The sequence below is a fragment of the Equus przewalskii genome, chromosome 2 (assembly GCF_037783145.1).
Source record: "Equus przewalskii isolate Varuska chromosome 2, EquPr2, whole genome shotgun sequence".
In the NCBI taxonomy this organism is placed as follows: Eukaryota; Metazoa; Chordata; class Mammalia; order Perissodactyla; family Equidae; genus Equus; species Equus przewalskii.
In genome coordinates, this window is record NC_091832.1 from 27,436,629 (window position 1) to 27,461,421 (window position 24,793).

General features: G+C 38.5%; 1 protein-coding gene across 11 annotated transcripts in view; it reads right to left on the minus strand.

The window, feature by feature from the left end:
* PHACTR4 (phosphatase and actin regulator 4) overlaps nt 1-24,793 on the minus strand; it is a 103,719-nt gene that overhangs the window by 52,479 nt on the left and 26,447 nt on the right. For all 11 annotated transcript variants that reach the window (XM_070610494.1, XM_070610492.1, XM_070610498.1 and 8 more), the window contains exon 2: nt 14,645-14,698. In XM_070610494.1, the coding sequence (XP_070466595.1) occupies nt 14,645-14,660 (16 nt within the window). In that variant the 5' untranslated portion in view covers nt 14,661-14,698. The remainder of the gene's footprint in view (nt 1-14,644; nt 14,699-24,793) is intronic.

The following is a 24,793-nucleotide window of genomic DNA, read 5'->3' on the forward strand; positions in this document are numbered from 1 at the left end:
ATGGAGAGAGGCAAAAGGAGAATAGGATTTTTCACTAGTTTAGCTTCTCTGTGTCCCTCTCAGGTCATGGTGTATTTATGTTGGGAAACGTGCCAGGCCTGCAGGTAATGAACATATAATAAATCACTGAACAGTTTCATGACAAAAAGGAGAGAAAAAGACAGACATAACTGAAATTACTTTGCAAGTTATGGGTTACACGTTATTATAAACTCACTTCCATGGATGCTTACAGCAAACACAATCCTTTAATTATAGTTCCTTTTAGATTTATAAAAAAGTGCTTTAAAAAAATAGCTCTGCTTTTTTTGCTAGTTCTTAAGAGGGACCCTTACAAGGACTAAAGTAGCGTCACTAGTTTTTAATCACTCAAAGCTGATTTCTGGTCTCTGTCTGTTCTCCCTTTCATTCCTGTTTCCTGGTTTCTGATCATTTCACTAAATGGGGAAAGTTTACATCAGCAAAATCAGAACATAAAGAAGTAAAATAATACTAAATTCAAAATGATCTACTCTGTTACATATGAACATCTCTAACAAAAAATGTGATGAAAAAGTTAAAACTTAGAAAAAATAAACTCAGTTCAATTTCCCTTGTATTCCTTCTCCCCATTCTCTATGAATAATAATAGCTAACATTAATTGAGCATGTATTATAACGCCAGGGACTACTCTAAGCATTTTACATATATTAACTTGTCTAATTCCTACAACAAGCCTCTAAGAAGGATACTATTTATCATCCCCATTTCACGGATGAGGAACCTGACTCGCACACAGGGGTAAACTTGTTCAAGGAGTTCAGAGCTAGTAAATGGCAAAGGTTGGGCTCATACCTAAGTCACCTGGATGTGAACCTCCACTCCTAACTACCACCCTATAGATCCAAATATACTTTGAATTCACACAATACTTCCTAGATGTTTAAACAAGGACATTTATTTTCAACCTTATAAAAACTCTAGGAAGTATTTACTTTTAATAAAAGTAAAATTCAGGCACAGAGCAGTTATGTGAATTGCCCCAAATGACAATGTTATAATAAAAAAACAAAAATTTCTTCTCCTAGCTCATCCCTGATATTTCCAGTATGACTACCAACAACAAGAATGATGTTTCTTATCTCAAAATAAATTCTAAAAGGAATTTCTTAGAAAATAAATGAAAGGTCTTTAGTCAAGAAAAGTTGGCTATTTGGGACAGAAACATTTCTACTACACCTCAAACTAAATTTACAACAAAAATATTCCAGCCCCAGTGTTTCATGAGAAAACCAAAGGACTGAAACACAGGTTTACCACATCTTTAACCCACATTTATGCTACTGGGGGCCTTATTATTAGCAACATACATGTATGTTTCATTGCTATGTTTTGTCAATCTATACTCTTTCAGGTAGATAGGAAGCTGCTAGTTTTCCCTATTTCCCCACATTCACCAAATTCTCCTGTTAGAAACAAGACAAAAACAGTAAAACAAAAAACTCTCCTTAAAGAAATCACTATTAAACTGTTCAAAGACCACAGATTTAGAAAAGGAAAGACAGACGCTATGCAAGCAAGCTTTGTTACAATAATTGTCTTAAGTACAAGTTATACTGAATAACATGGCGTGAAATTCCAATAACACAACTATTTTTAACCATATAAAAACACTTATTCATTCGGCCTCGCATTAATAGTTCTTAATCTCCTTTTTTTTTTTTTTTGAGGAAGATTAGCCCTGAGCAAACATCTGCTGCTAATCCTCCTCTTTTTGCTGAGGAAGACTGGCCCTGAGCTAACATCCGTGCCCGTCTTCCTCTACTTGATATGTGGGACGCCTACCACAGCATGGCTTGCCAAGCGGTGCCATGTCCACACCCGGGATCCGAACCAGCAAACCCGAGGCCGCCAAAGTGGAACCTGTGCATTTACCCGCTGAGCCACTGGGCTGGACCCTTAATCTCCTTTTTGAGAGCTGAAACTTTATCGTATTCATTTGTTTTCCTCATGGCAGGTAGGGCAGTATGTCAATAAAAATCTATTGAACGAATTAATGAATCAGTCAGCCAGCTGATCCTCCATCTGCCCAGCTTTTCACACTTTGGTTGCAGTTAGAGTAGGTAGAGATACGACAATAAATTATGAAGCAAAACTAACTGAACTTCACTGTAACCAATGTTAAGTCATCGGGCCTGGATACACTGGGAGATTATAACCAGAACTAAACAAGCACCCACTTTCAGTATTAAGCCAAGCTCCTCATCCTGGCAAGAATGTCTTTTTTTTTGGTGCCACTTTTTTCTTTCACTGTTTAAGACATAATTCCTAAGCATTCTTGCTATTCAAGCCCTTTGATTATTGAGCACTAAATTGAAGAGGGAAAAGACTGACCCCTGGGGGATCAGTGGACAAAATAAAGCAGCCAGACCCACCTGTTTACAGCATTTAAATTCTTTTGGGAACTCAAAGAAACGGAAGATATAAAAATAGAATCATCAAAAGAAATTTAAAAATGAAATTTTAAAATGTCCTAACAGTCAGGTCAAATGTAGTATTTAATCTTTCTATGCAGTGGTAAAAAGGAAAGCTGTGGTTACAGACTACAATCTGATCTGATGTCCTTCTGGCTACCAACAGATAAACACTGTTTTAATGAGGAAAAAAACCCCACCAATCTTAAGCGAGGAACTGAAGGCCATCAGTATCATTCAATAGGTTGGTCCATTATACTACTATCACCTTCCTTTAATGGAAGCCTCCATTAGGGGGGAGGGGTGGATGTGCACATGCCTGCCTGTATTTTGGACTCCAGTGATGTTTCAAATTGCACTCTTGTAAAAACTATCCTGCCTTTGAGTCAAGTCAAAGCTCTATCATGAAAGGTCATTTTTTTTTTTTTAAGATTTTATTTTTTTCCTTTTTCTCCCCAAAGCCCCCCAGTACATAGTTGTATATTCTTCATTGTGGGTCCTTCTAGTTGTGGCACTGGAACGCTGCCTCAGCGTGGTTTGATGAGCAGTGCCATGTCCGCGCCCAGGATTCGAACCAACGAAACACTGGGCCGCCTGCAGCGGAGCGCACGAACTTAACCACTTGGCCACGGGGCCAGCCCCAAGAAAGGTCATTTTTAACATGAGAGAACCCTGAGCAGGCACAAGAAGTTAACCAGTGACATTGTTTTTAAACAAATGGTTCCCTGCTGAAGGGAAACGTTCCTACTAGTTTCATTACCAATTTTTAAATTCCATTGACTATATTTAACTTGAATTTTGAAACAAAGTTGAGGAAAAACATTTTTTAATTAAAGAAACTTACTTTTCACTTAATATTAAAAAATAAAAATTTTAAGAACTTTGAAGTTTTTTTAAATAAAAATAATACACGCTTTTAAATGGGAATATGCCATAATCACTGTCCTGTCCACACTGCTCTTTATCAAGGTTATTTTTTTAGGTAAGTAGCCAAGAAAAGTTTGAAAAAGTAGAATAATGAAGGGATGTTATTTTAGATCTTAAAATATGACTATAATAACAAACAGTGTAGAACTGGTGCAAAAATCGACAGATGTTTCCAGAGAACAGAATACACAGACCAAAAACACACTTGAGACCTTATGAAACTAGCTTGACCAAAATGGCATCGGAAATCCACAAAAAAGGGCAGTCTGTTAACTACTTAACTTTAATTTTTTTCTAAGTTATATTTTATAATAATTTTGTCAAATATCAAAAGCAAATATAAACTCATTTGAATTATTAAAACTGTATTAAATCTATACAGTAAATTTAGTAATAAATGACACTAATAATTTTTCCCATTTCTTGACACATCTACTTACTCATCCACAGCAAATTTCTAGTTTTATCATCATTCCTAGGTATTTTATAATTTTGGTTCTTATTGTAAATGACTTTTAATCCCTTTAGCTTTTTGATAATTTATTATACTTGTATATATACATTTTTAATGATTGATTTTTGAACATTTACTTTGCATCTACTCAGTCATTTTATTGAACTCTTTCCAGTTAATTCTCTTGGGAGTATTTTTCCGAAGAGAGACTAATACTGGCCAACAGATATAAAATTGTCTTGTTCTTTATTGGAACCATACTTCTAATTAGCGTTTGTCTTATTGCACTACGAAAACTCCCAAAATAACGTTAAATAAGGGTAACAGTGGGCATTCTTGTCTTGTTCTTGCTCTAGTGGACATTTCTTCTGATATTCCACTGTATTTCTTCTGTATTTCACTGATAAGAGTGGCAGTGTCTGTTGGTTTCAGAAAGCTATTCTTTATCAAATTAAGGAGCATACAAGCATGTTGTAAAAGAAAAAAAATGAACTAAAAGGATATACGCAACATTTATGCTATGAGTTGTCAACAGGCAGTGGTTGCCAAAGAAGACTGTATCTAACTTTTACAAAATAAGTCAATGTTACCAATTTTTAAATCAATTTAGTAGAAATGTAGGTGCCTGATATTATTTAAAAATAAAAATGAATTATCTTACTCTTAGTATAATAAATGCTTGTAGCTTGAACAGTTGAATTTTATCAAAAATATCTGTCATCTACAGAGACTAGCATATCATTTTCCTACTTTTTGATTTATTGATGTATTAACCTGTTATTATTTATAGATTCCTTAATATAATATCCTTAGATCCTGAAAGAAATCCTCTTGGTCTTATTCTTTTAATATACTCAGAGATTTGACATATCAAATGGGGAAAAAAGCAGTTCTAAATCAGCATGTTAAAAATGTGTAACTACATGTATAGGCAACTGCTCTGGAAAAAATCATGGAAGTAGATATGTCAAAATGTTATCAGCACCATGGGTAGAAAGATCAAGTGTGGACTTAAAAGTTTCTTTTTTATACCATTTTATATTTTCTAATTTTTCTGGAAGAAATATGTATTGTTTTTGTAATCAGAAAAAATATACTAACGATCTGTTGGATTTAATCTGCAAGTACTTTATATAGGTTTTTTACAACTATATTAATTAAGTGAGATACAACAAATGTCAATTTTATTTTTGAACTATCCTTCCAGCTTTTAGTCATCAAGATTTTGCTAATTTTATAAAACAGATGGATATACTTTCTATCTTTTTCTCTACTCTATTTCTTTTCTCTGTGGTTGACACAGCACAATTATCTAGTTCTTCAAACCATGAATGAAATTACCCATAAAACCCACTAGGCTGAGACATATTTTAACATTTCTTCTATGACTATTAGTCTATATGGGATTTTCATTTCTTGAGTCACTTTGTTAAATTGTACTTTCCTATAAAATTACCCATTTCATCAGGAATTCAACAAAGGTGCCAAAGTAATTCAGGGGACAACAGAGAATATTTTCAACTTCATACCATATCCAAAAATTAACTCAAAAAGAATCACTGACCTAAATGGAAAATCTAAAACTATAAAAAATCCTGAAGAAAAAACAGAGAAAAATCTTTGTGACCTTGGGTTAAGTAGATTTCTTAGAAGACAAAGAGCATTAACCATAAAAGAAAAAATAGGATTTCATCAAACTAAAAACTATGTGAATGAAAAATGCCACAAGCTGGGAGAAAATATTTGCATAACACACATCTCATAAAGAACTTATATGTAGACTATGTAAAGAATTTTCACAACTCAATAAGAAAATAAGCCAATTTTTATTTTTTTAATTTTATTTATTTATTCTTTTTGAGGAAGATTAGCCCTGAACTAACATCTGCTGCCAATCCTCCTTTTTTTTTTGCTGAGGAAGGCTGGCCCTGAGCTAACACCCGTGCCCATCTTCCTCTACTTTATATGTGAGACACCTACTACAGCACAGCTTGTCAAGTGGTGCCATGTCTGCACTGGGATCCAAACTGGTGGACCCCAGGCCACCGAAGTGGAATGTGTGCACTTAACCATCGTGCCACCGGGCCAACCTCTAAGCCAATTTTTAAAAACAGCAAAAGATTTGAACAGACATTTCATCAAAGAAAAGATATGGATGGCACATAAACACATGAAAAGTTACTCAACATTGTTAGTCATGAGGGAACTGCACATTAAAACCACAATGAGATACCACCACATACCTATTAGAATGGCCAAAATCCAAAACACTGACAACACCAAATGCTAGTGAGGATATGGAGGAACAGGAACTCTCATTCATTGCTGGTGGGAACGCAAATTGGTATACCCACTTTGGAAGATAATCTGGAAGTTTCTTACAAAACTAAATACAGTCTTACCATACGTTCCAACAACTGCACTCCTTAGTATTTACCCAAATAATTGGAAATTTATGTCCACACAAAAACCTGCACATACACATATATAGCAGCTTTATTCATAATTGCCATAACTTGGAAACAACCAAGATGCCCTTCAGTAGGTGAATGAATAAATAAACTGCAGTACATCCAAACAATGGAATATTATTCAGCACTAAAAAGGAGCTATCAAGTCATGAAAAGACAGGAGGAACCTTAAATGCATATTACTAAGTGCAAGAAGCCAATCTCAAAAGGCTACATACTGTATAATTCCAACTCTGTGACATCTGGAAAAGCCATGAAAGGAATGAACTACTAATACAGGCAACAACATGAATGAATCTCAAGAGCATTATACTAAGTGAAAAGCCAGACACAAAAGGCTACCTAACGCACTATTCTGTTTATAAACATTATGGAAAAAGGGACAGAACTCAGATCTGAGTAACTGCCAAAGGCTGGGGGAGGAGGGAGGAGACTGATTATAAAAGGTAAGCAGGGAACTTTTTAGCGTAAAGGAAACACTCTTCATTTGATTGTAGCGGTGGTTACATGACCTTATATGTTTGTCAAAAAACAGAATTATATACTTAGGATAAGTTTCATTGTATACAAATCGTATCTCATTTAACCTGACTTATTAAAAAAAAAAAACAAACGAATCCTAGGGAGCACCTTGGAATCCAGACTGAAAGCTCCATAAGAACAGGGATCATGTCTTATTCATGTTTATACCCTTAGTGCCTAGGATATTACAGCTGTTATGTTTACTATGTGCTTGGCACCAGGCTAAGCACATAACAAGCATTAATTCATTTAGTTCTTATAGAAATCTTGTGGGAAAGGCAAAATTCATATCCTTATTTTACAAATAAAGTGAAGATCAGAGAGTAATTGTTTTGCCCAAAAGGACATAGCCAAGAAATGGCAGAAGTGGGATGTGAACTCGTTAGTCTGACTCCAGAGCCTGCGAGCTTAACTGTTATGATGTGCTGCATTACTGACTTCGCTTAGTGTTTATTGAACAAATGAATGGATGAGGAACGAGAAAACTGTGCTGGAGTTTGGAAGGGTTGGCTGAATCTAGCTCCTAAGAAAAATAAAATGTGTTATATGTTAAAAGGCCATATCATGTAGAAACGTAATGTGGTTATTCTAGGTATAACAGTTAAGCTGTGCATGTAGAATGACCATTATTTAATTCCTTTAACAATGGTTTTTAATTTTCTTTGGCCTCTTTTAAGAAATTAGTTTTACATATTTTATTTTTAACAGTGAGAAATATAAAGAAAAAACAAATATGTCCTTAACCCTACAACCCAGATAAAATCTCCGTTTACATTTTGAAAAGTAAAAGTAATACATGTACATACTTAGAAAACGCAAACTATACAGGCAGATATAAAATGATACGTGAAAGCCATCTATCCCTCCATTGCTCCCCTTTAATTTTCATTTTTATAATTTTATAAGTTTCATTGATGATGAAGTGATTCATGACACTGATAAGGGCTCAGCAGGCAGAAATAAATTTAGATGGAAATCCTTCCACAGATTTAGTCAACTTATCACACTTGCTGTGATTTTCTAGGGAGTCAGCAGTAGTGAGGAGTGATGAAAAGTGGCGAGTGGACATGGGAGATAATCCAGAACGGCAGCATTACTACATTTCGGTCTTACATTGCTACTACGGCTCACCTTTTTCTATTGACAAAAAAAATAATTACATGACATCCGTGTTATCAAAGTTTACAGAAACTAGTATTCTGGATACTCTCTTTTCCTTAAGATTGGTAATTCTATCCTATGCAGAAAATTTTAAACCACTGTAAGAAACACATACGAGTGTGAATTGTGTGCTTACTATTGGGCAGTGGGATATAACAGTAAAAAGATCTTGCCCTCCATAAGGTTATAGTCTTACCAAGAAATAAGACGATAGGGGCTGGCCCCGGGGTGTGGTGGTTAAGGTTGTGTGCTCCACTTTGGTGGCCTGGGGTTCACAAGTTTGGATCCTGGGCACAGATCTACACACCATTTATCAAGCCGTGCTGTGGCAGCATCCCACATGCAAAATAGAGGGAGACTGGCACAGACGTTAGCTCAGCAAAAATCTTCTTCAAGCAAAAAGAGGAAGATTGGCAACAGATGTTAGCTCAGGGCCAATCTTATACACACACACACACACACACACACACACAAGATAGAAGATATTTAATATATATTTCTAATAAAGCCATGTTACATTTCTACTCAAAATCACAGGAAAAAAACAGAACTAATAGCATTTTTGGCATTGTTTAATTCCAGAGGAATTTATCTCCTACACACTAAGGATCTCAAAACTAATTAAGTTCATATTCTGTCCTTCATTCTTAAAGAGGAAGGAGGGAAGGGCTATGCTATTAGCACATTTTGAGCTTTGAGTGGTAACAACATAAGAAAACATCACAAAATTTTTTCCCATGAACTTGGAAGTGCATTAGCTTTGAGCATGGCTCCTTAAGAAATGTCCCTGAACAGCTTGGGAAAATCCCTTAAGAACATAGTAATGGTTTACAAATTCAGATACAGAGTAGGAAGAAAATAATTGATTTTGTTTAGGATACAGCTTCAGTTTTCTACTTCAACAAACTGCTTCTCATATTTCCTATATGATACAAATTATAATCTAAAGGAGATACTACCTTGTAAATTTGTTGCCAGAATACCATGCATCTGAATAAAGCCTTTGCCACTAGCTTCAAATTCAGGATGCACACTAATAATCCATCTCATTAAACAACTATTTCATCAAATACACGCCAAAAAATATTTTTCAACAAATTACATTTACTTCTGTAGAAGGGAGGGTATACAGACTCTTAATCAAGTAGTGAGAAGATTTAAAACATTTTGGGAAGGCAATTTAGTATTCAGATTGTCTCCTACACCCCAACAAACCTGAAGAAGTTTCATAGGCCAGGGTCTCAGTCCCTTAAAGCAGGGGTACGCAGCATCGCAGCAGCATAAACTGTGCACACATCTTCTCTGCACCCTTCCCTTCCCAGCACTTGTGTAAGTGTAGCAACTACTTTTTTTAAACTGGTAGCATACACCAATGTAGATTACTAATACTTGCGCTGTATTCTACCAGGTCCCTTTGAAACGGGGGGTGAAAGGGAAAGGAATAAAATAAGGAAAAGCAAGGTAAAAGCTGTTTGATTACTTTATCACTTTCCCCACTCCATGACCTTGAATGTCTGTCCCACACCAATCCCAGCAGAATTCTGGAGGTCTGTTTTCTGGAAAGGATAAAACAAATGGTCTCTGGACTGGGGGACACAAAAGGCAGTTGATTGTGGGAATATAGTACTAAAAAGTGAGGGGAATTAAGTGAATATATGCACAATTAAGGCTGAATGCAGCCCCCCTCCCCCCAGCCCTCTCCACCCCTCACCATCTAAACAATGATGGGAAGACTCTGCTCCCTAGACCCTGAGACTGACACGGGGATGCTCCTCACGAATAGGGACAGGAAGCTCAGCCTACAAGAAGACCCAAAGGCAACCCGCTTATGCATTTACAGCTTCCCACTCCTCATCACGAGCAGACAGCTAACTATTACTAGACATCGGAGGAATATTCTAACATAAAAGAGATCTAGACAAACAGAAAAAAACAACTTCAGGGGAACAGAGACTATGCAGGGCAAAGAAAATTTGTTGCAGCAATAAAAGAATATTTTGAAAGAAACATTCAGAGAATAAAAAAGACCTCCTAGAAACTAAAAACCTAATAGTAGAAAAGAAAATTATAATTGAAGATAAAGATGAAGAAATGTTCTGGGAAGTAGAGCTAAAGGAAAAAAGGTAAAAATTAAAGAACTATCCAAGGAGGCCCAACATTAAGAAGCTACTGGCAGTCAAGAAAGAGGAAGACATGGGATTTCGGAAATAAAGAGTCACCATGGAGAGAAGCAGAGTCCCCAGGAGAACAGCAATATCCCAGGACAACAGCAGTGTACCACACATAGACATCTGTCGAGACTGGAGCAGTGTGACTCCAGAAACATGCTGAAGGCTGTCATCACCAAGGTCTCTGCTACGGTTTATCCTCTTTTTAAAGATAAGAACACAGTGCCCAGGTGAGCCTGGCCCTCAGCTTGTCTTGACTAAATGCTGATGAATTTCTTCTCAAAATACTCAGCTGCTTAATGAACTCAGAACACTCAGTTCACCCCAAAGAAGTGTTCTTTAATCTGCTCCTTACTCCTTCTAACCATATTTCTGCCAGATGTTGTCTAAGACCTGGTCCACGCTGGAGCTCTGCCCAACACAATTTCCAGGACTAAGGCCTGACTCTGCCCAAAGTTGCTTCTCTTCCATAGAAGAGACTGTGAACCTCAGGAAACTGAAGCAAGTATGGTCCAGCAGTCCCTGGGGATTGCTGAGATCCTTTCAGGAGTCCAAGAGGTGCAACTATATACTTAGTAATACTAAGGAATTGTCTTTTTTTGTGTGTGTGAGGAAGATTAGCCCTGAGCTAACATCTGCTGCCAATCCTCCTCTTTCTGCTGAGGAAGACTGGCCCTGAGCTCACATCTGTGCCCATCTTCCTCTACTTTATATGTGGGATGCCTACCACAGCATGGCTTGCCAAGCAGTGCCATGTCCGCACCTGGGATCCGAACTGGCGAAGCCCAGGCCTCCAAAGTGGAACATGGGCCCTTAACCGCTGTGCCACGGGGCCGGCCCTGAATTATTTGTCTTTTTCACTGTGTTGACACTTGTGTTGATGGTACAAAAGCAATGGTGAGCAAAACTGCTGGTTCCCTAACATAAATCAAGGCAGTGGCACAGAACTGTAATAGGACTCATGTTCTTCACCACTACATAACTGTAGTTAAAAACAATGCCAGTTTTAATTTAAGAATGTCCTTGATAAAGCAGTAAAAATAACTAGTTTTACTAAATCTCAACCCTTTGGTACTTGTCTTTTATTATTCTGTGTGAGGAAATGATAAGTAGGCATAAAACATATACTTAAACACAATGATTACCTTCAGGAAAGGCACTTGTGTGATTGAGTTGCAAGCCGAATTAGCCAGATTTTTTTCATGAAATATCATTTTCACTTGAAAGACTGAATGACAAACTATGTTATTCAAGCTTAGATAGCTGACAGATAATTTTCTCAGAATTGAATGAAGTAAGCCTGTCACTAGAAAGAAAACCGAGGGGCCAGTGGGGCGTAGCAGTTAAGTTCCCGCGCTCTGCTTCAGCAGCCAGGGGTTCGCCGGTTCTGATCCCTACGCACTGCTTATCAAGCCATGCTGTGGCAGGCATTCCACATATAAAATAGAAAAAGATGGGTACAGATGTTAGCTCAGGGCTAATCTTCCTCAAAAAAGAAAAGAAAACTGATAGTACTTATTGCTAGTGCTATAAGTTAGGCTTTCAAGAGAAAATGAGAATTTTGGAAAAGATATCAACCAGAGTGAGCTTGACAGCTTCTCAATATTTAAAGACTTTTCTGATAAGACCACTGGTAGTATTAACAAATATGATTTTTAAATACTAGACAATGAAACGTGTAAACATCTGTCTATGTAGGAAAGGTCCTAAAGGCCTTATGTCTGTCCCACTAGAATTTGATGGGTAAAAATCTCTCACTTTTATTTTCAGGATGAAACAAATAATTTTTTTTCAACATATCTACATAACTGTTAGCTAACCTAATTGTAATAAAATTCTCACCCCATCTTATAGGAGTTCTATCTTCTTAGAAACAAACTCACCTTACATTTAGAATTCTTTTGTCAAATGACACTGAGCGGACCATAATTCAGTAAACCAAAGTCTTATCATATGTATGTTTTGTAAGCAATTAAGGAAAAAATCAGAAAAACATTTAAAAGAAAGAATGCAGGAGACAGAAAAGGAGGCTAGTGGTTAAATATATAACTATGAATCATTTCCATTTTTCTCTAAAATCCATATTATGATATAAATGTTAATCAGGTTAAAAATTCCAAGATCTAAAGTATAAGAGGAAAAAATTCTCACTAGCACAGAACCTGAACTTTTTCTCATATTAGTGATAAAAAGCTCATTTCAATTTATGTTTCAATTGACTACTGGCCAACTATAACTTCCATAACAACTATTCCTTTGGTATTCTCTAGTAAATTGAAAATACATTTACATTTAAGTTAAATGTAATTAGTTTAATGATAAATTTAATCAGATTAAATTAAATTTAAAGACGCTTCAGTTAGGTGAGGCAAGGAAGTCGGTCAGAGAGAAAAAATGGGTTCCCAGTAAAAACCTTTGGAGTTGTCACATGTTACTCTAGTTTGTCATAGGAACATGTTCTTTAGGATTTGTCACCAGGCAACCAAAACCAACTCGATTTACCAAATTGTTCATAAATAATCCCCTCAAGAATTAACTTGGTAATGAAACCACAAGTTTATGAATAAAGTACTGACTGCCCCCTAGTGTTCAAACTAAAGATTTCACTGATGAACTGGATGTAAAGCACCGTTCAGGGAAAAAAAGCCAGGTCCTAAAGGTCGCTAAAATCAGAGGAGAAATTCGGATCTTGCAAGGTTTTCAACAGCAGTCTTCTCAAAGCGAGACAACAGCTATTAATCTGAGCTTTCTGGTTACTTGTACCAGTAGCCCCAAGAGCCTAACTTAGTCATCTATGATAACTGGGCATGAGTAGAATATAACCTTGGTGACATTTCTACTTCCTCAAGTTATGCTGGCATAAAACAAGATTCAGACTTCTCATTTGGTAAAGAATCACAAAATGCTTGAATTGAAATCTTCCTCCAGCACACTGAGGTTAAACAAGGAAAACTGTTTCTGGTTCCTTTTTTTGCTGAGGCATATTTTAAATGGTAAGTTACTTCCTAACTAGTCTTCCTAATCTATAATATAATTTTGTTTTTTTAAATTGGCTATCCTAGACTGTATTTCATTTTGAACCTAGAGTCAATAGGAAAATAGGGTTCAATACACTGTAACCAACTTTTCTTCCTCTTTTTGCTTGAGGAAGGTCATTTCTGAGCTAACATCTGTACCAATCTTCCTCTATTTTGTATGTGGGATGCTGCCACAGCACGGCTTGATGAGAGGTGTGTAGGTGCACGCCCAGGATCTGAACCAGCAAACCCCGCGACGCGAAAGCAGAGCATGCGAACTTAACCACTACACCACCCAGTGGTCCCAGTGACCAACTTTTTAGTCAAAAAGGTAGACACTAATCTTCTGTGTCTCTCGATTTCTATTCCCTTAACCACGTTGTTAGATAAAATATGAGAGACAGGCAAACTTCGCTGGAAACAGTGTACGTCCCTGCTATGATGTTTACTTCTATGGTACCTTTCATTAGCCAAGTACTAATGAAGCACCACAAAACACAACTGTTTGGGAAATATTAGAAAAACTAAATTTCCAATCAAATAGAAGTATACAAAAATTGCTAAGCGTTCAAGATAGAGAATTTAAAATTTCTTATTTTAACTTGCCAAGTGATTCTCTGTTTTATTTGAAGTAATTAACATTCTAGAGGAGCAAGCAGGAGTCAAAGAGCGGTCTGGGACCACTGGGGATCCCTAAATAGCAAGGTTAGGGTTATTTTTTACAATAATACAAAGATGTTTTTTGCCTTTTCACTCTTGTTACAGTCAATTTTCCAGCGATTACACGATATGTGATAACAACAGGTTGAGTGCAGAGGCACATATACAAATCCAGCTGTCTTCTATTAAACCAGATACTAAAGAGATTTGCAAAAAACGTAAATGCCATTCTTCTAAATTTTTTTATTTAGGGATTTATTTTTCATTAAAAATGTTATTTATAGGGGCTGGGCCCGTGGCCGAGTGGTTAAGTCTGTGCGCTCCGCTACAGGCGGCCCAGTGTTTCGTTGGTTCGAATCCTGGGCGCGGACGTGGCACTGCTCATCAGACCACGCTGAGGCAGCGTCCCACATGCCACAACTAGAAGGACCCACAACAAAGAATATACAACGATGTACTGGGGGGCTTTGGGGAGAAAAAGGAAAAAATAAAATCTTTAAAAAAAAAAAATGTTATTTATATAACATAACGGGTTTATTGTTATTTTTAAATGAATATTTTATAAAATTTCTCAGTTTTAATTTGTAATACAGTAAATATCAATAGATATAAGTCATACAAACAAAGATCTTTGGGGCCCTCAATTATACTTAAGAGTATAAAGGGATTCTGAGAACAAAAAGTTTGAGAACCACTAACCTAGAGAGTGGCATACTGAACATGAAAAAAATTAATTTACTCTCAAAGCTTTAACGGAGGTGAGGATAAAACAAATTATCATTTACTAAGAAAAACGTAGGTGATACTCACCAAATGGATCTTCCATGCCACTATGAACCAGTTTAGGGAGGTGGGGTATAGTTTCTAAAAAGAGAAAAAGGTAAACGATATACTTAAAACATAAAATCCATCACCTTTTATGTTTTTTAAAAAATAAACCCAATTCAGTAACAGTGATTATACTTTAAACTCGAACATTATAGAAATGTACAACTTATTAAGTGAGAATATTGCCAACTGGGATTTATTTTAAGGGGGTTAAGATATAGAAATATAATATAAAAATATCATAAAACATTTAAGGGTAATTTTCATTTTAAAATATCATTTCACTTAAAATATCATTCTCAGTTTCCCCAAATAAGTTCCCTTTCTAATCCCCATCTTGAATTTACTAGAGGGTAAGGAAAAAGCCAAGTTTTTATGTAAAAAACAAAACAAAAACCCCCACAAAACTCACAAAAACACCTGAGAAAGAACATGAGGAATATCTTAGAAGGAAAGAATTGGCTTTGCCTAAAGAAAGCAGATGTTACTTTAGATACAAGAGGATGGTTCAGTGAGTTGTAAGTTTAGAATGCTCAAGTATGAAAATTAAGAAATGTTCTGAAAATAATTTGACTACATATAAACAGCCAACCTCCCTGACCCCCAATCAAGACAAAGATCAAATCTGCCCAATCTCGCTTCCTATCTCGTTCGTGGTTTTGATCCCAAGGGCATTCCCTTATAAACAGTCTGAATACTAAATTCCAATTTAGAGTTTGCTTTACAGAGAACACAATCTACTAACAGTTGGCGCCAGGAATGATCTGAGAAAACTGGGAGTATGAAAGGGTTTTGGAGTTGAATCGTTCACAGACTAGGGCGATGAGGACCCCATCACTGGTGGTAGGTGTAACACAGATAATCCCGGGCACAAGGTGCTAGTCCAGTTCTTAAACTTTCACCAGTGGTGAACAGTGATGGTGGATCTTTAGAAGGGAATGCTCTAGCTGACTGGATATATCAGGCACTTGAAGAGCAAGAGGAAAACAATAACTATGATGACAATGGAACTGAATGGCTATTGCTAAATTTAACTGATGCTCTAGAAAAAGATAACAAAAAGCTTAGAGTGATTAACAGTCAACTGAAAGTCAAATATGAAAGCCACAGGACTCCTTGGTAACATACAAAGGCGCTCTTTTCAGTGGCAGCAGGAGGACAGAAAAAGCTGAAGACCAGGCCCACGAGTTAATCATCAGAGTAGGCCAGCTCCAAAGGTTAAAGCTAGCCAAAGGAGGGATGCTATGCAACATCAGGTCTGTGATTGGGAAAGAATGAGACGCTAATACATGAGATGGAGACAACTGAATTTGATGGTCCTCCAAAATCTCAAATGCCCAAATCCTCCTTGAGTCCCTGAGATGACAAAAGTGGCCCACTCTCCCACTCTCCTCTCACTTGAAAAAACTGCAGAGGCCTCCACTCTCTGCTCAACAACAATCCCCCTCAGGATGCGCCATCTCCATGCTTCCTTTAACTTGTAGTAGGTCACAGCACAACCCAGCCCAGATGTGCCATACCTGACAGGTCAGAAAGGTATTCTAACCCAAGGGAGCTGCAAGACTTAGCCAGCAGGCACTGGCAGGGGCCAGGGGAGTACAAATGGACTCAATTCTGAGGATGCCTGAATATGAGGACCAAAATATGAAAAGGGAGAGGTTATCGATTACTCTCCAGAGATACAGGATCTAATACCCTGGCAAAAACCTCAAGATACAATGTGAACTTACCATAGGAAGATTCCTAAAAGCTGAAAAGTGATGCCCATGTCAAGTAAAGTAGCAATGCCAAACTGCAGTAGCAGACAGTAGAGGAAGGGATTAAAAGGCTCAGGGAAGTAGGCTTGCTGAAGTGGTCAGAATTATTACGTTCCTTGGAATGGCCAGGAGGCTGCCATAAGGAATGTGCTGGTGAGAGGGGTACCAGAGTTATTAAGAAGTTTAATAGCTGTTCTCCTCCATAGGAGAGGTTGTTAAAAAACTAACCTCACTGATGGCAATGGTGATGACATGACCCTGAAACAAAGGAGACCAGGCCATGGTACTTAACTGTCAGAAGCCAGATGGACACAATTACCATAAAGACCAGCAAAGTCAGAGTGGCAGTCAAAAAGACCTGACTCAGATTTATGGAGATGGTTAACGGGACATGACGTCACTAGAAGCAAAACAGACAAGCAGCCAATAAGAGCACTTCTCTATCTATAATGAAAAGAAATCAAGGATGGAAGCTCAGGATGCTGAAGGCAGTCACCTCAATAAAAAATCAGAATCCCATGCCCAGTTTCTGGACCTGAGCCAGTTTCAGTTCCTGAACCTACTGACTGATGGAGGCCAGGTACCCAGGAGAAAGGAACCTGCAACACCAAATGAGTAAAACAATTCCCTGAGAAACCTTATGGCTCTAAAAGACCCGTATGCTATAGGTCTCCACACTCAGAAGGTCCTTGCACTTGAAGTTTAACGCTCTGTAGTTGCTGTCTTGAAATGCTTATTAGTAATTTTATCTACAAATTTGTGTTCTGTAAGTGAACTCTGATGGGGAAAACGAAGCACGTGTCAGGGACTTGAAACCTCAGCTCACCAGCAATCCATCTCCTCCTGTCTTCTCAGGAGGGGGCTCTTGGCCACACCCTCTGGCCCCACCTGGCCATCCTTTCCCTGCCTGGGCTGGCAGTGCCATAGTGCTTTTGGTGGGCACTTTCCCTCGCCCTACCTCAATCCAGGTGTACTAGGCATGCAAATTATGTAGTCGGCCCTACTTATGGCCATTCACTCAGATAACTATAAACTGGGGAAATGGAAATAATGTTTTGAGGACAGACTGACATTGACACCTGGAGTCTGGAAGTGTCATCATGGACTTATGAGGATCAAGAATTAAATTGAGTCCTGGCCAAGATCCAGCACACAATGGGCCTGCTGGGTCTGTGGACCCTCCTGGTGGTCATTTCCCTGGTACCTGAATGTATAATTGAAATAGACATACTTGGAAATTAGTGCAACCCCCATTTTGAGTCCTTGGCCTGTGGGATAAGTTATCATACTGCAGAAGGCCAAGTGGAAGGCAATCTCTAAAGCTGCCCCACCTGCCAAGATAATAAATACAAAACAAAACGATACTGAACCCTGGGGGCGAGAGAGTGGAGACGGCAGAAATTAGTGCTATGCTCCCAGAGGATGCAGGATTCACCACTGCAGCCCCTGATGGAACAAGACAGATCCTGGAGGAGGGCAGCAGATTACCACAACCTCAACCTAACAACAGACACAACTGCAGCTGCCACACCAGATGTGGCATCTCTGCTAGGGCAGATTAACACAGCCCCAGGAGCACAGTGTGCAGCCAATGACTGGAAGAATAAGCCTGCCCTCTCTCTTTTTTTTATCCCTATAAGAAAACAGGATCAAAAACAATTAACATTTACATGGAATGAATTTCTGCATACACTTACAGGACTATGTCAATTTTGCTACCCTCTTGTCTAACACAGTCCTAAAAGATATGAATCATCTGGACTTCACATTGCCCAGCACAATAACAACATCATGCTAACTGGGCCAAATGAGCAAAAGGTGGATAGCACACTGAAGGTCCTGACAGGACTTATGCACTCCAGGGGGTGAGAGAGAAATCTACAAAGATTCAGGTCCCTATTAGATTAGTAATGTTTTTATAGGTCCAGTAGTCAGGGGCTTGATAAGGCATGCCATTCAAGTAAAAGCATCCAAGTAAATAACTGTATCTTGCATCTCCCACTAAGAGGGAAGCATAACACCTGAGAATACTGCTCTGACTTCTGCACTGGGTGACACAAAAAGCTGCCAGTTTCCAGAGTAGCCGTGAACAGGAAAAAACTCTGCAGGTCGAGGTGGTGATGCAAACAACCTGGCAGATCCTATGGTATCATGGCAAGCCCAGTGGGTGAATCAGTACATAGACCCTGGTGGTTTTGGAGCAAGGCCATGCCATTTGCAATGGAAAGTTGTATGTCTTTTGCAAAACATCTCTTGGCATGCTACTGGGTTCTAGTAGATATGGAGCACTGACCATGGGACACCAAGTGCCCATTCATCCAGAATCATCCATCACGACCTGGGTTCTGTGAGACATACGAAGTCATAAGTTTGGGTGGATCCAGCAACAATCCAGCATAAGATGAAAGTGATATATCCAGGATCAAGCACAAGTAGAATCAGAAGTCACAAGCATGAGCAGACAGCCCAAACCCTCATATCATCCGCCACTGTTGCACAAGCGCCCCTCCCTCAGCATATTCCCTTGGCCATATGAGAGGCCCTTATAGAAAGCTGACAAAGAAAAAACCCTCACCTTTTTCACAGATGGCTGCATGTGGGTACAAGTCGAAAATGGACAGTGGCTGCAGTACAGCCTCACTCAGAGTGTGGCACTAAAAGACAGTGGTAAAGGAAGACCCTCCCAGTGGGAAGAGCTTTAAGCAATAGACCTGATTATCTACTTTCTGTAGTGGTTTGAGGTTAGAATATACGCAGACTCATAGGAAAATGTCCTGACATGCTGGTCAGGGGGCATAAAAAGAGAAAGACTAGAAAATTGGGTCAAGGAGGTCTTAGGGTAGAGGCATGTAAGAAGACAGAGTAGACACAACGTTTGATGATCTTTATATCACATGTTAACAGTCATCAGAGAACACCTACCATGAAAGAGGCACTAAACAACCAAGTAGACATTGACTCAACCAGTTTAAGTCAGCCATCCTTTGTCATGGCCTCCCGAGTGCTGACAAAACAGGCACACGGAAGAAGGTGGTCATGGTGACAGAGATATACACTATGCATAGACAACAGCACGAACTCCCACTTACGAAGGATGCTACAGCCTGAAGTTGCCAAAAATCCAAACGGCCAGCAACAAACACTAAGCTCCCGATATGACACCATCTTTTAAGGAAATCAACAGGCCACTTGATGGCAAGTTGACTATATTTGGCCCCTTCCATCCTGAAGAGGTGAAAAATTTATTCTGAAAGGAATAAGGACATATACTGAGTGTAGATTTGCCTTTTCTGCCCTCAGGGCTGCAGAGAACACTACATGAAAGTTTAGGAGATGTTTAATCTACCAGCATCATCCCACAAAACATCATCTCATGAGAGGGGACCTATTCTGTGGTAAAGTAAGTGCAGAAGAGGGCCCAGGACCATGGGATCTACTGGTGGTATCATATATAGAATCTCCTAGAAGCTACTAACCTAAAAGAACACTAGGATGGCCTGATGAAGGCACAGCTGAAGCACCAACTCAATGTAATATTTTATGACAAGAGAGTGCCATCCTGGGGCCGACCCCATGGCCAACTGGTTAAGTTCATTTGCTCTGCTTTGGTGGCCCAGGGCTTGGCCAGTTTGGATACTAGGCGCGGACCTAGCACCGCTCATAACGCCATGCTGAGGCGGTGTCTCACATAGTACAACCAGAAGAAAAAAAGAAGACTGGCAACAGATGTTAGTTCAGGTGCCAGTCTTTAAAAAAAAAAGAGTGCCATCCTCCAGGATGCAATATATACTCCAAATCAAAGACGTTCATATGCTGCTATGTCTTCAACAGGAAGATTACACGGATCTGGGAAACAGAGGGCAGAAACAGCATACCCTGTTTATCATCATCCCAAAGACTCACTGGGGAATTTGTGCTTCTTGTCCCTGCAACTCTGGGTCCTGCACAGTTAAAGATCTTGGTTACCAAAAGAGGAGACCACAGGAGACAAAAGAGTCCCAAGAGATTACAAGCTATGGCTGTCACCTGGGAATTCTGGAGTCCTTGTATCCAGGGATTAGCAGGCAAGAAGATGAATTATCATCTTGGCAGGAGTAACTGATCCTCATTATCAGAAAAAAGTAGGGTTGCTGTTCCACAATGGGGACAGTAACAACATATTTAGAACCCAGATGATCCACTTGGGTGCCTATCAACATCCCTCTCCCCAATTCTGACAGCACAGTAAATAGACAAGTTGGACACTCTGGCCTGAGAAAAGCATGGTAACCACTGGTTAAGATCCCTCAGAAATGAGGGTTTGGGTCACCCCAAGTAAGCCATCAAGACTGGCAGAGATGGTAGCTGAGGACAAGAGGAATCTGAAATGGAAAGCGGAGAGAGGTAATTATTATCAGTTGTACCCTTGAGACCAGTTCCAGCAGCAGGACATAAAATTCACTACACTAATCTTTCTCTTCCAAGTATTCCCCAGGAATAGACGCCCACCAGAATCCTGAAGAAGCTGCTCTCTCGACATATATAAAAAAGCAGATGAGATGAAGGAAAATGAAGACATAAAATACCAAAACATGGGATACAGCTAAGGCAGTGCTTAGAGGGAAATTTATAGCTGTAAATGCCTACATTAAAAGAGAAGATGTCCAATCAACAACCTAACCTTTTACCATAAGACAGTGGGGGAAAAAAAGTAAATCAAAAGGAAGGAAATAGTAAGGATTAGAGTGGTACTTAACGAAATAGAAAATACAAAAATTAACTCAAAATAGATAAAACACCTGAATGTAAGAGGTAAAACTATAGAATTTTTAGAAGAAAACATAGGTGTAAATTTATGACTTTGGATTAGGCAGTGGTTTCTTAGATATGACACCAAAAGCACAAGCAACAAAAGAAAAAATAACAACGTTATTGAAATTAAAAAGAGAAAATAAGTGTTGGGAAGAGGTGGAGAAATTGGAACCCTTGTGCACTGCTCATAGGAATATAAAATGGTGCAGTGGCTGTGAAAACAGTATGGTACTTCCTCAAAAAATGTGAAAGTTAAAAACATAATTATCACTTGATCCAGAAATTCTACTTCTGGATACACATCCAACAGAATTGAAAGGTGAAACTCAAACAGATATTTGTACGCCCATGTTCATAGCAGCATTACCGACAACAGCCAAAAGGTGGAAATAACCAAATATCCACTGACAGATGAATGGATAAACAAAATGTAGTATGTATTATTCAGCCTTAATAAGGAACTAAATTATGACATATGCTACAACATAGATGAATCTTCAGACGTTATTTTATTTTTATTTAAGATTTTTTAGTTTTCCTTTTTCTCCCCAAAGCCCCCCAGTACATAGTTGTGTATTTTTAGTTGTGGGTCCTTTTAGTTGTGGCATGTGGGACACCGCCTCAGCATGGCCTGTTGAGTGGAACCATGTCCATGCCCAGGATCCAAACTGGTGAAACCCTGGGTAGCCGCAGCAGAGCACATGAACTTAACCACTCGGCCACAGGGCCAGCCCCTTGAGACATTATTTTAAGTGAAATAAGCAAGACACAAAAGAACAAATGTTGTAAGATTCCACTTATACGAAGTATCTAGAGCAGTCAAATTCAGAGACAGAAAATAAAATGGTGATTGCCAGAGGCTAGGGGGAGGGGTGAATGAGGAGTTATTGTTTAATGGGTACAGTGTTTCAGTTTGGGAAGATGAAAAAGTTCTGGAGATGGACAGTGGTAATGGTTGTACAATAATGTGAATGTACTTAATGCCACAGAACTGTACCCTTAAAAATATTAAAATGGTAAACTTCACATAATGTACATTAAATAATGTTATACATATACACTATGTATATGTATAAGTTAAAAAAAGAAAAAAAGGAAAACGGCTGAATCTTGGTAAGAACAGTGAGTTTTACAGCATTTTAACTTGCCTGATTCTCATTTCCCTCTCCCCAGCTTTGGGGTAGCCTTGAAAACCAGGAGCCTCACAACTACAGTAGGTATGAAAAACAGCAGCCTAGCAGCCATAGGGAGGGCAGAACAAAGCTGGAGCTCCCTAAAAGCCTCATCCCCAAAGATCTGTCACTATTGGATCTGACAGCACCAAGAAGTTCCACTCTCAGAGTTATCTTTATTTGACCTGACTCAGCTTGTTCTGTGTGAACAACCCTATCCTTAGGTTATTTTTCAAAACAATCAGTGGCAATTGTTTAATGCTCCAACTGCCTAAGGCAGTGATATCAGTTGGGGGCTAACAGGACACTGACCAGAAAAATTTAAATGTTCATGAATGAGATGTCTATAAGGGGCTTTGGAAAGCTCTGACATATTCCTGGATATCTACAAGGACATATGCATTTATAGGCTGTAAAAATATGCATTTACAGGTTCAGGGAAAGGCCTGAGAAGACTGACCTTGAGGCTCTGTGCAAGCAGGAAGTGATGGCTAAGGCAAAGTTGTAAACTGCCTGCAGGAACGTTGACGGTATACTCCAACATGTATACAGAGCACCCTCAGCAAAGGCTGGAAAACTTACTGGTTCAAGGCTTTTAAGGAAATCTCTGTCTAATTATTAGCTAACCACGAAATCAATCAAGCAGAGACTTCAATGGCACATACAACAAAGAATACAGGCTCTATGGCTTTAGTCCAGGAAACTCACTAAACAAATAGCAACAAGAAACCCACAGGAGGGAGGGGAATTTGATCTGTGGACTTGCCACGTTATTATTATTATTTTTTTATTAAATTTTTTCTTTTAAATCTTTTTTTTAAAGATTGGCACCTGAGCTAACGTCTGTTGCCAATCTTTTTTTTCTTCTTCTTCTCCTCCCCAAAGCCCCCCAGTACATAGTTCTATATTCTAGTTGTAGGTTCTTCTAGTTGTGCTATGTGGAACGCCGCCTGAGCATGGCATGATGAGCGGTGCCATGTCTGCACCCAAGATCCAAACCAGTGAGACCCTAGGCCACTGAAGTAGAGCACACAAACTTAACCACTCAGCCATGGGGCCAGCCCCTGCCACATTATCTTAAATGCTCAGTTTTGCAAAGAAATTATGAGACACACAAATAAACAGTAAAGTATGATGCACCTAAAGGGAAAAAAAAGCAGTTAAAAAACTGTACCTGAGGCAGTCTAGATGCTGGACTTACTAGACAAAGACTTTAAATAAACTATTATAAATATTTCACAGAACTAAAGGAAACCATGTCTAAAGAATCAAAGTAAAGTCTGAGAACAATACCTCATCTAATAGAGAATATCAATAGAGACAAATTATAAAAAGGAAAAAAATAAAGAAAACTAGATTTTCTGGAGTTGAAAAGTACAATAACTGAAAGGAAAAATTCACTAGATAGGCTCAACAGCAGCTCTGAGCTGACAGAAGAAAGAACCAGCAAACTCAAAGAGAGGCTAATTAAGATTATTCAATCTGAGGAACAGAAAGAAAAAAAGAATGAAGAAAATGGAATAGAGCCTCAGAGAACAGAGCATCAAGTATAAAAACATATGCATAACGAGCGATTGATGAAATAATGGCCAAAAATTGCCCAAACATCATGAAAAAAAATCCAAGAAAAATCAACAAAATCTAAGTAGAACAAACACAAAGAGATCCACACTTAATACTCAAAGTGCTGAAAGAAAAAGACTGTCAACCAAGAATCCAATATCCAGCAAAACTATCCTTCTGAAACAAAGAAGAAATTAAGACATTCCCAAATAAACGAAAACGGAGAGCATTCATCACTAGCAGACCTGTCCCATAAGAAATACTAAAGGGGGACTCATGCTGACTTGAAAGGAAAATAGATGGTAACTAGAATCCACATGAAGAAATACAGAGCTCAGTAAAGTAACTACACAGATAAATACAAAAATATAAAAGACAGGAGCCAGCCTCATGGCCAAGTGGTTAACTTTGTGAGCTCTGCTTCAGCAGCCTGGGGTTTTGCTGGTTCAGATCCTGGGCACAGACATGACACCGCTCCCACATATCAGCATCCCACACAGCACAGCCAGAAGGACCTATAACTAGAATATACAACTACATACTGGGGGGCTTTGGAGAGAAGAAGAAGAAGAAGAAGAAGAAAAAATGATTGGCAATAGACGTTAGCTCAGGTGCCAATCTTTAAAAAAAAAAAAACAGTATAAATGTAATTTTTATTTCTTCTCCTATCTAATTTAAAAGACAATGCATAAAGCAATAATTATAAAACCATGTTAATAGGCTTACAATATATAAATACATATTTATATGAGAATAACAGCACCAACAAGGGGAGAAGGAATAGAGCCATACTGGAGAAAAGTTTTTGTACATGTACTACTGAAATTAAGTTGGTATTAATCTGAACT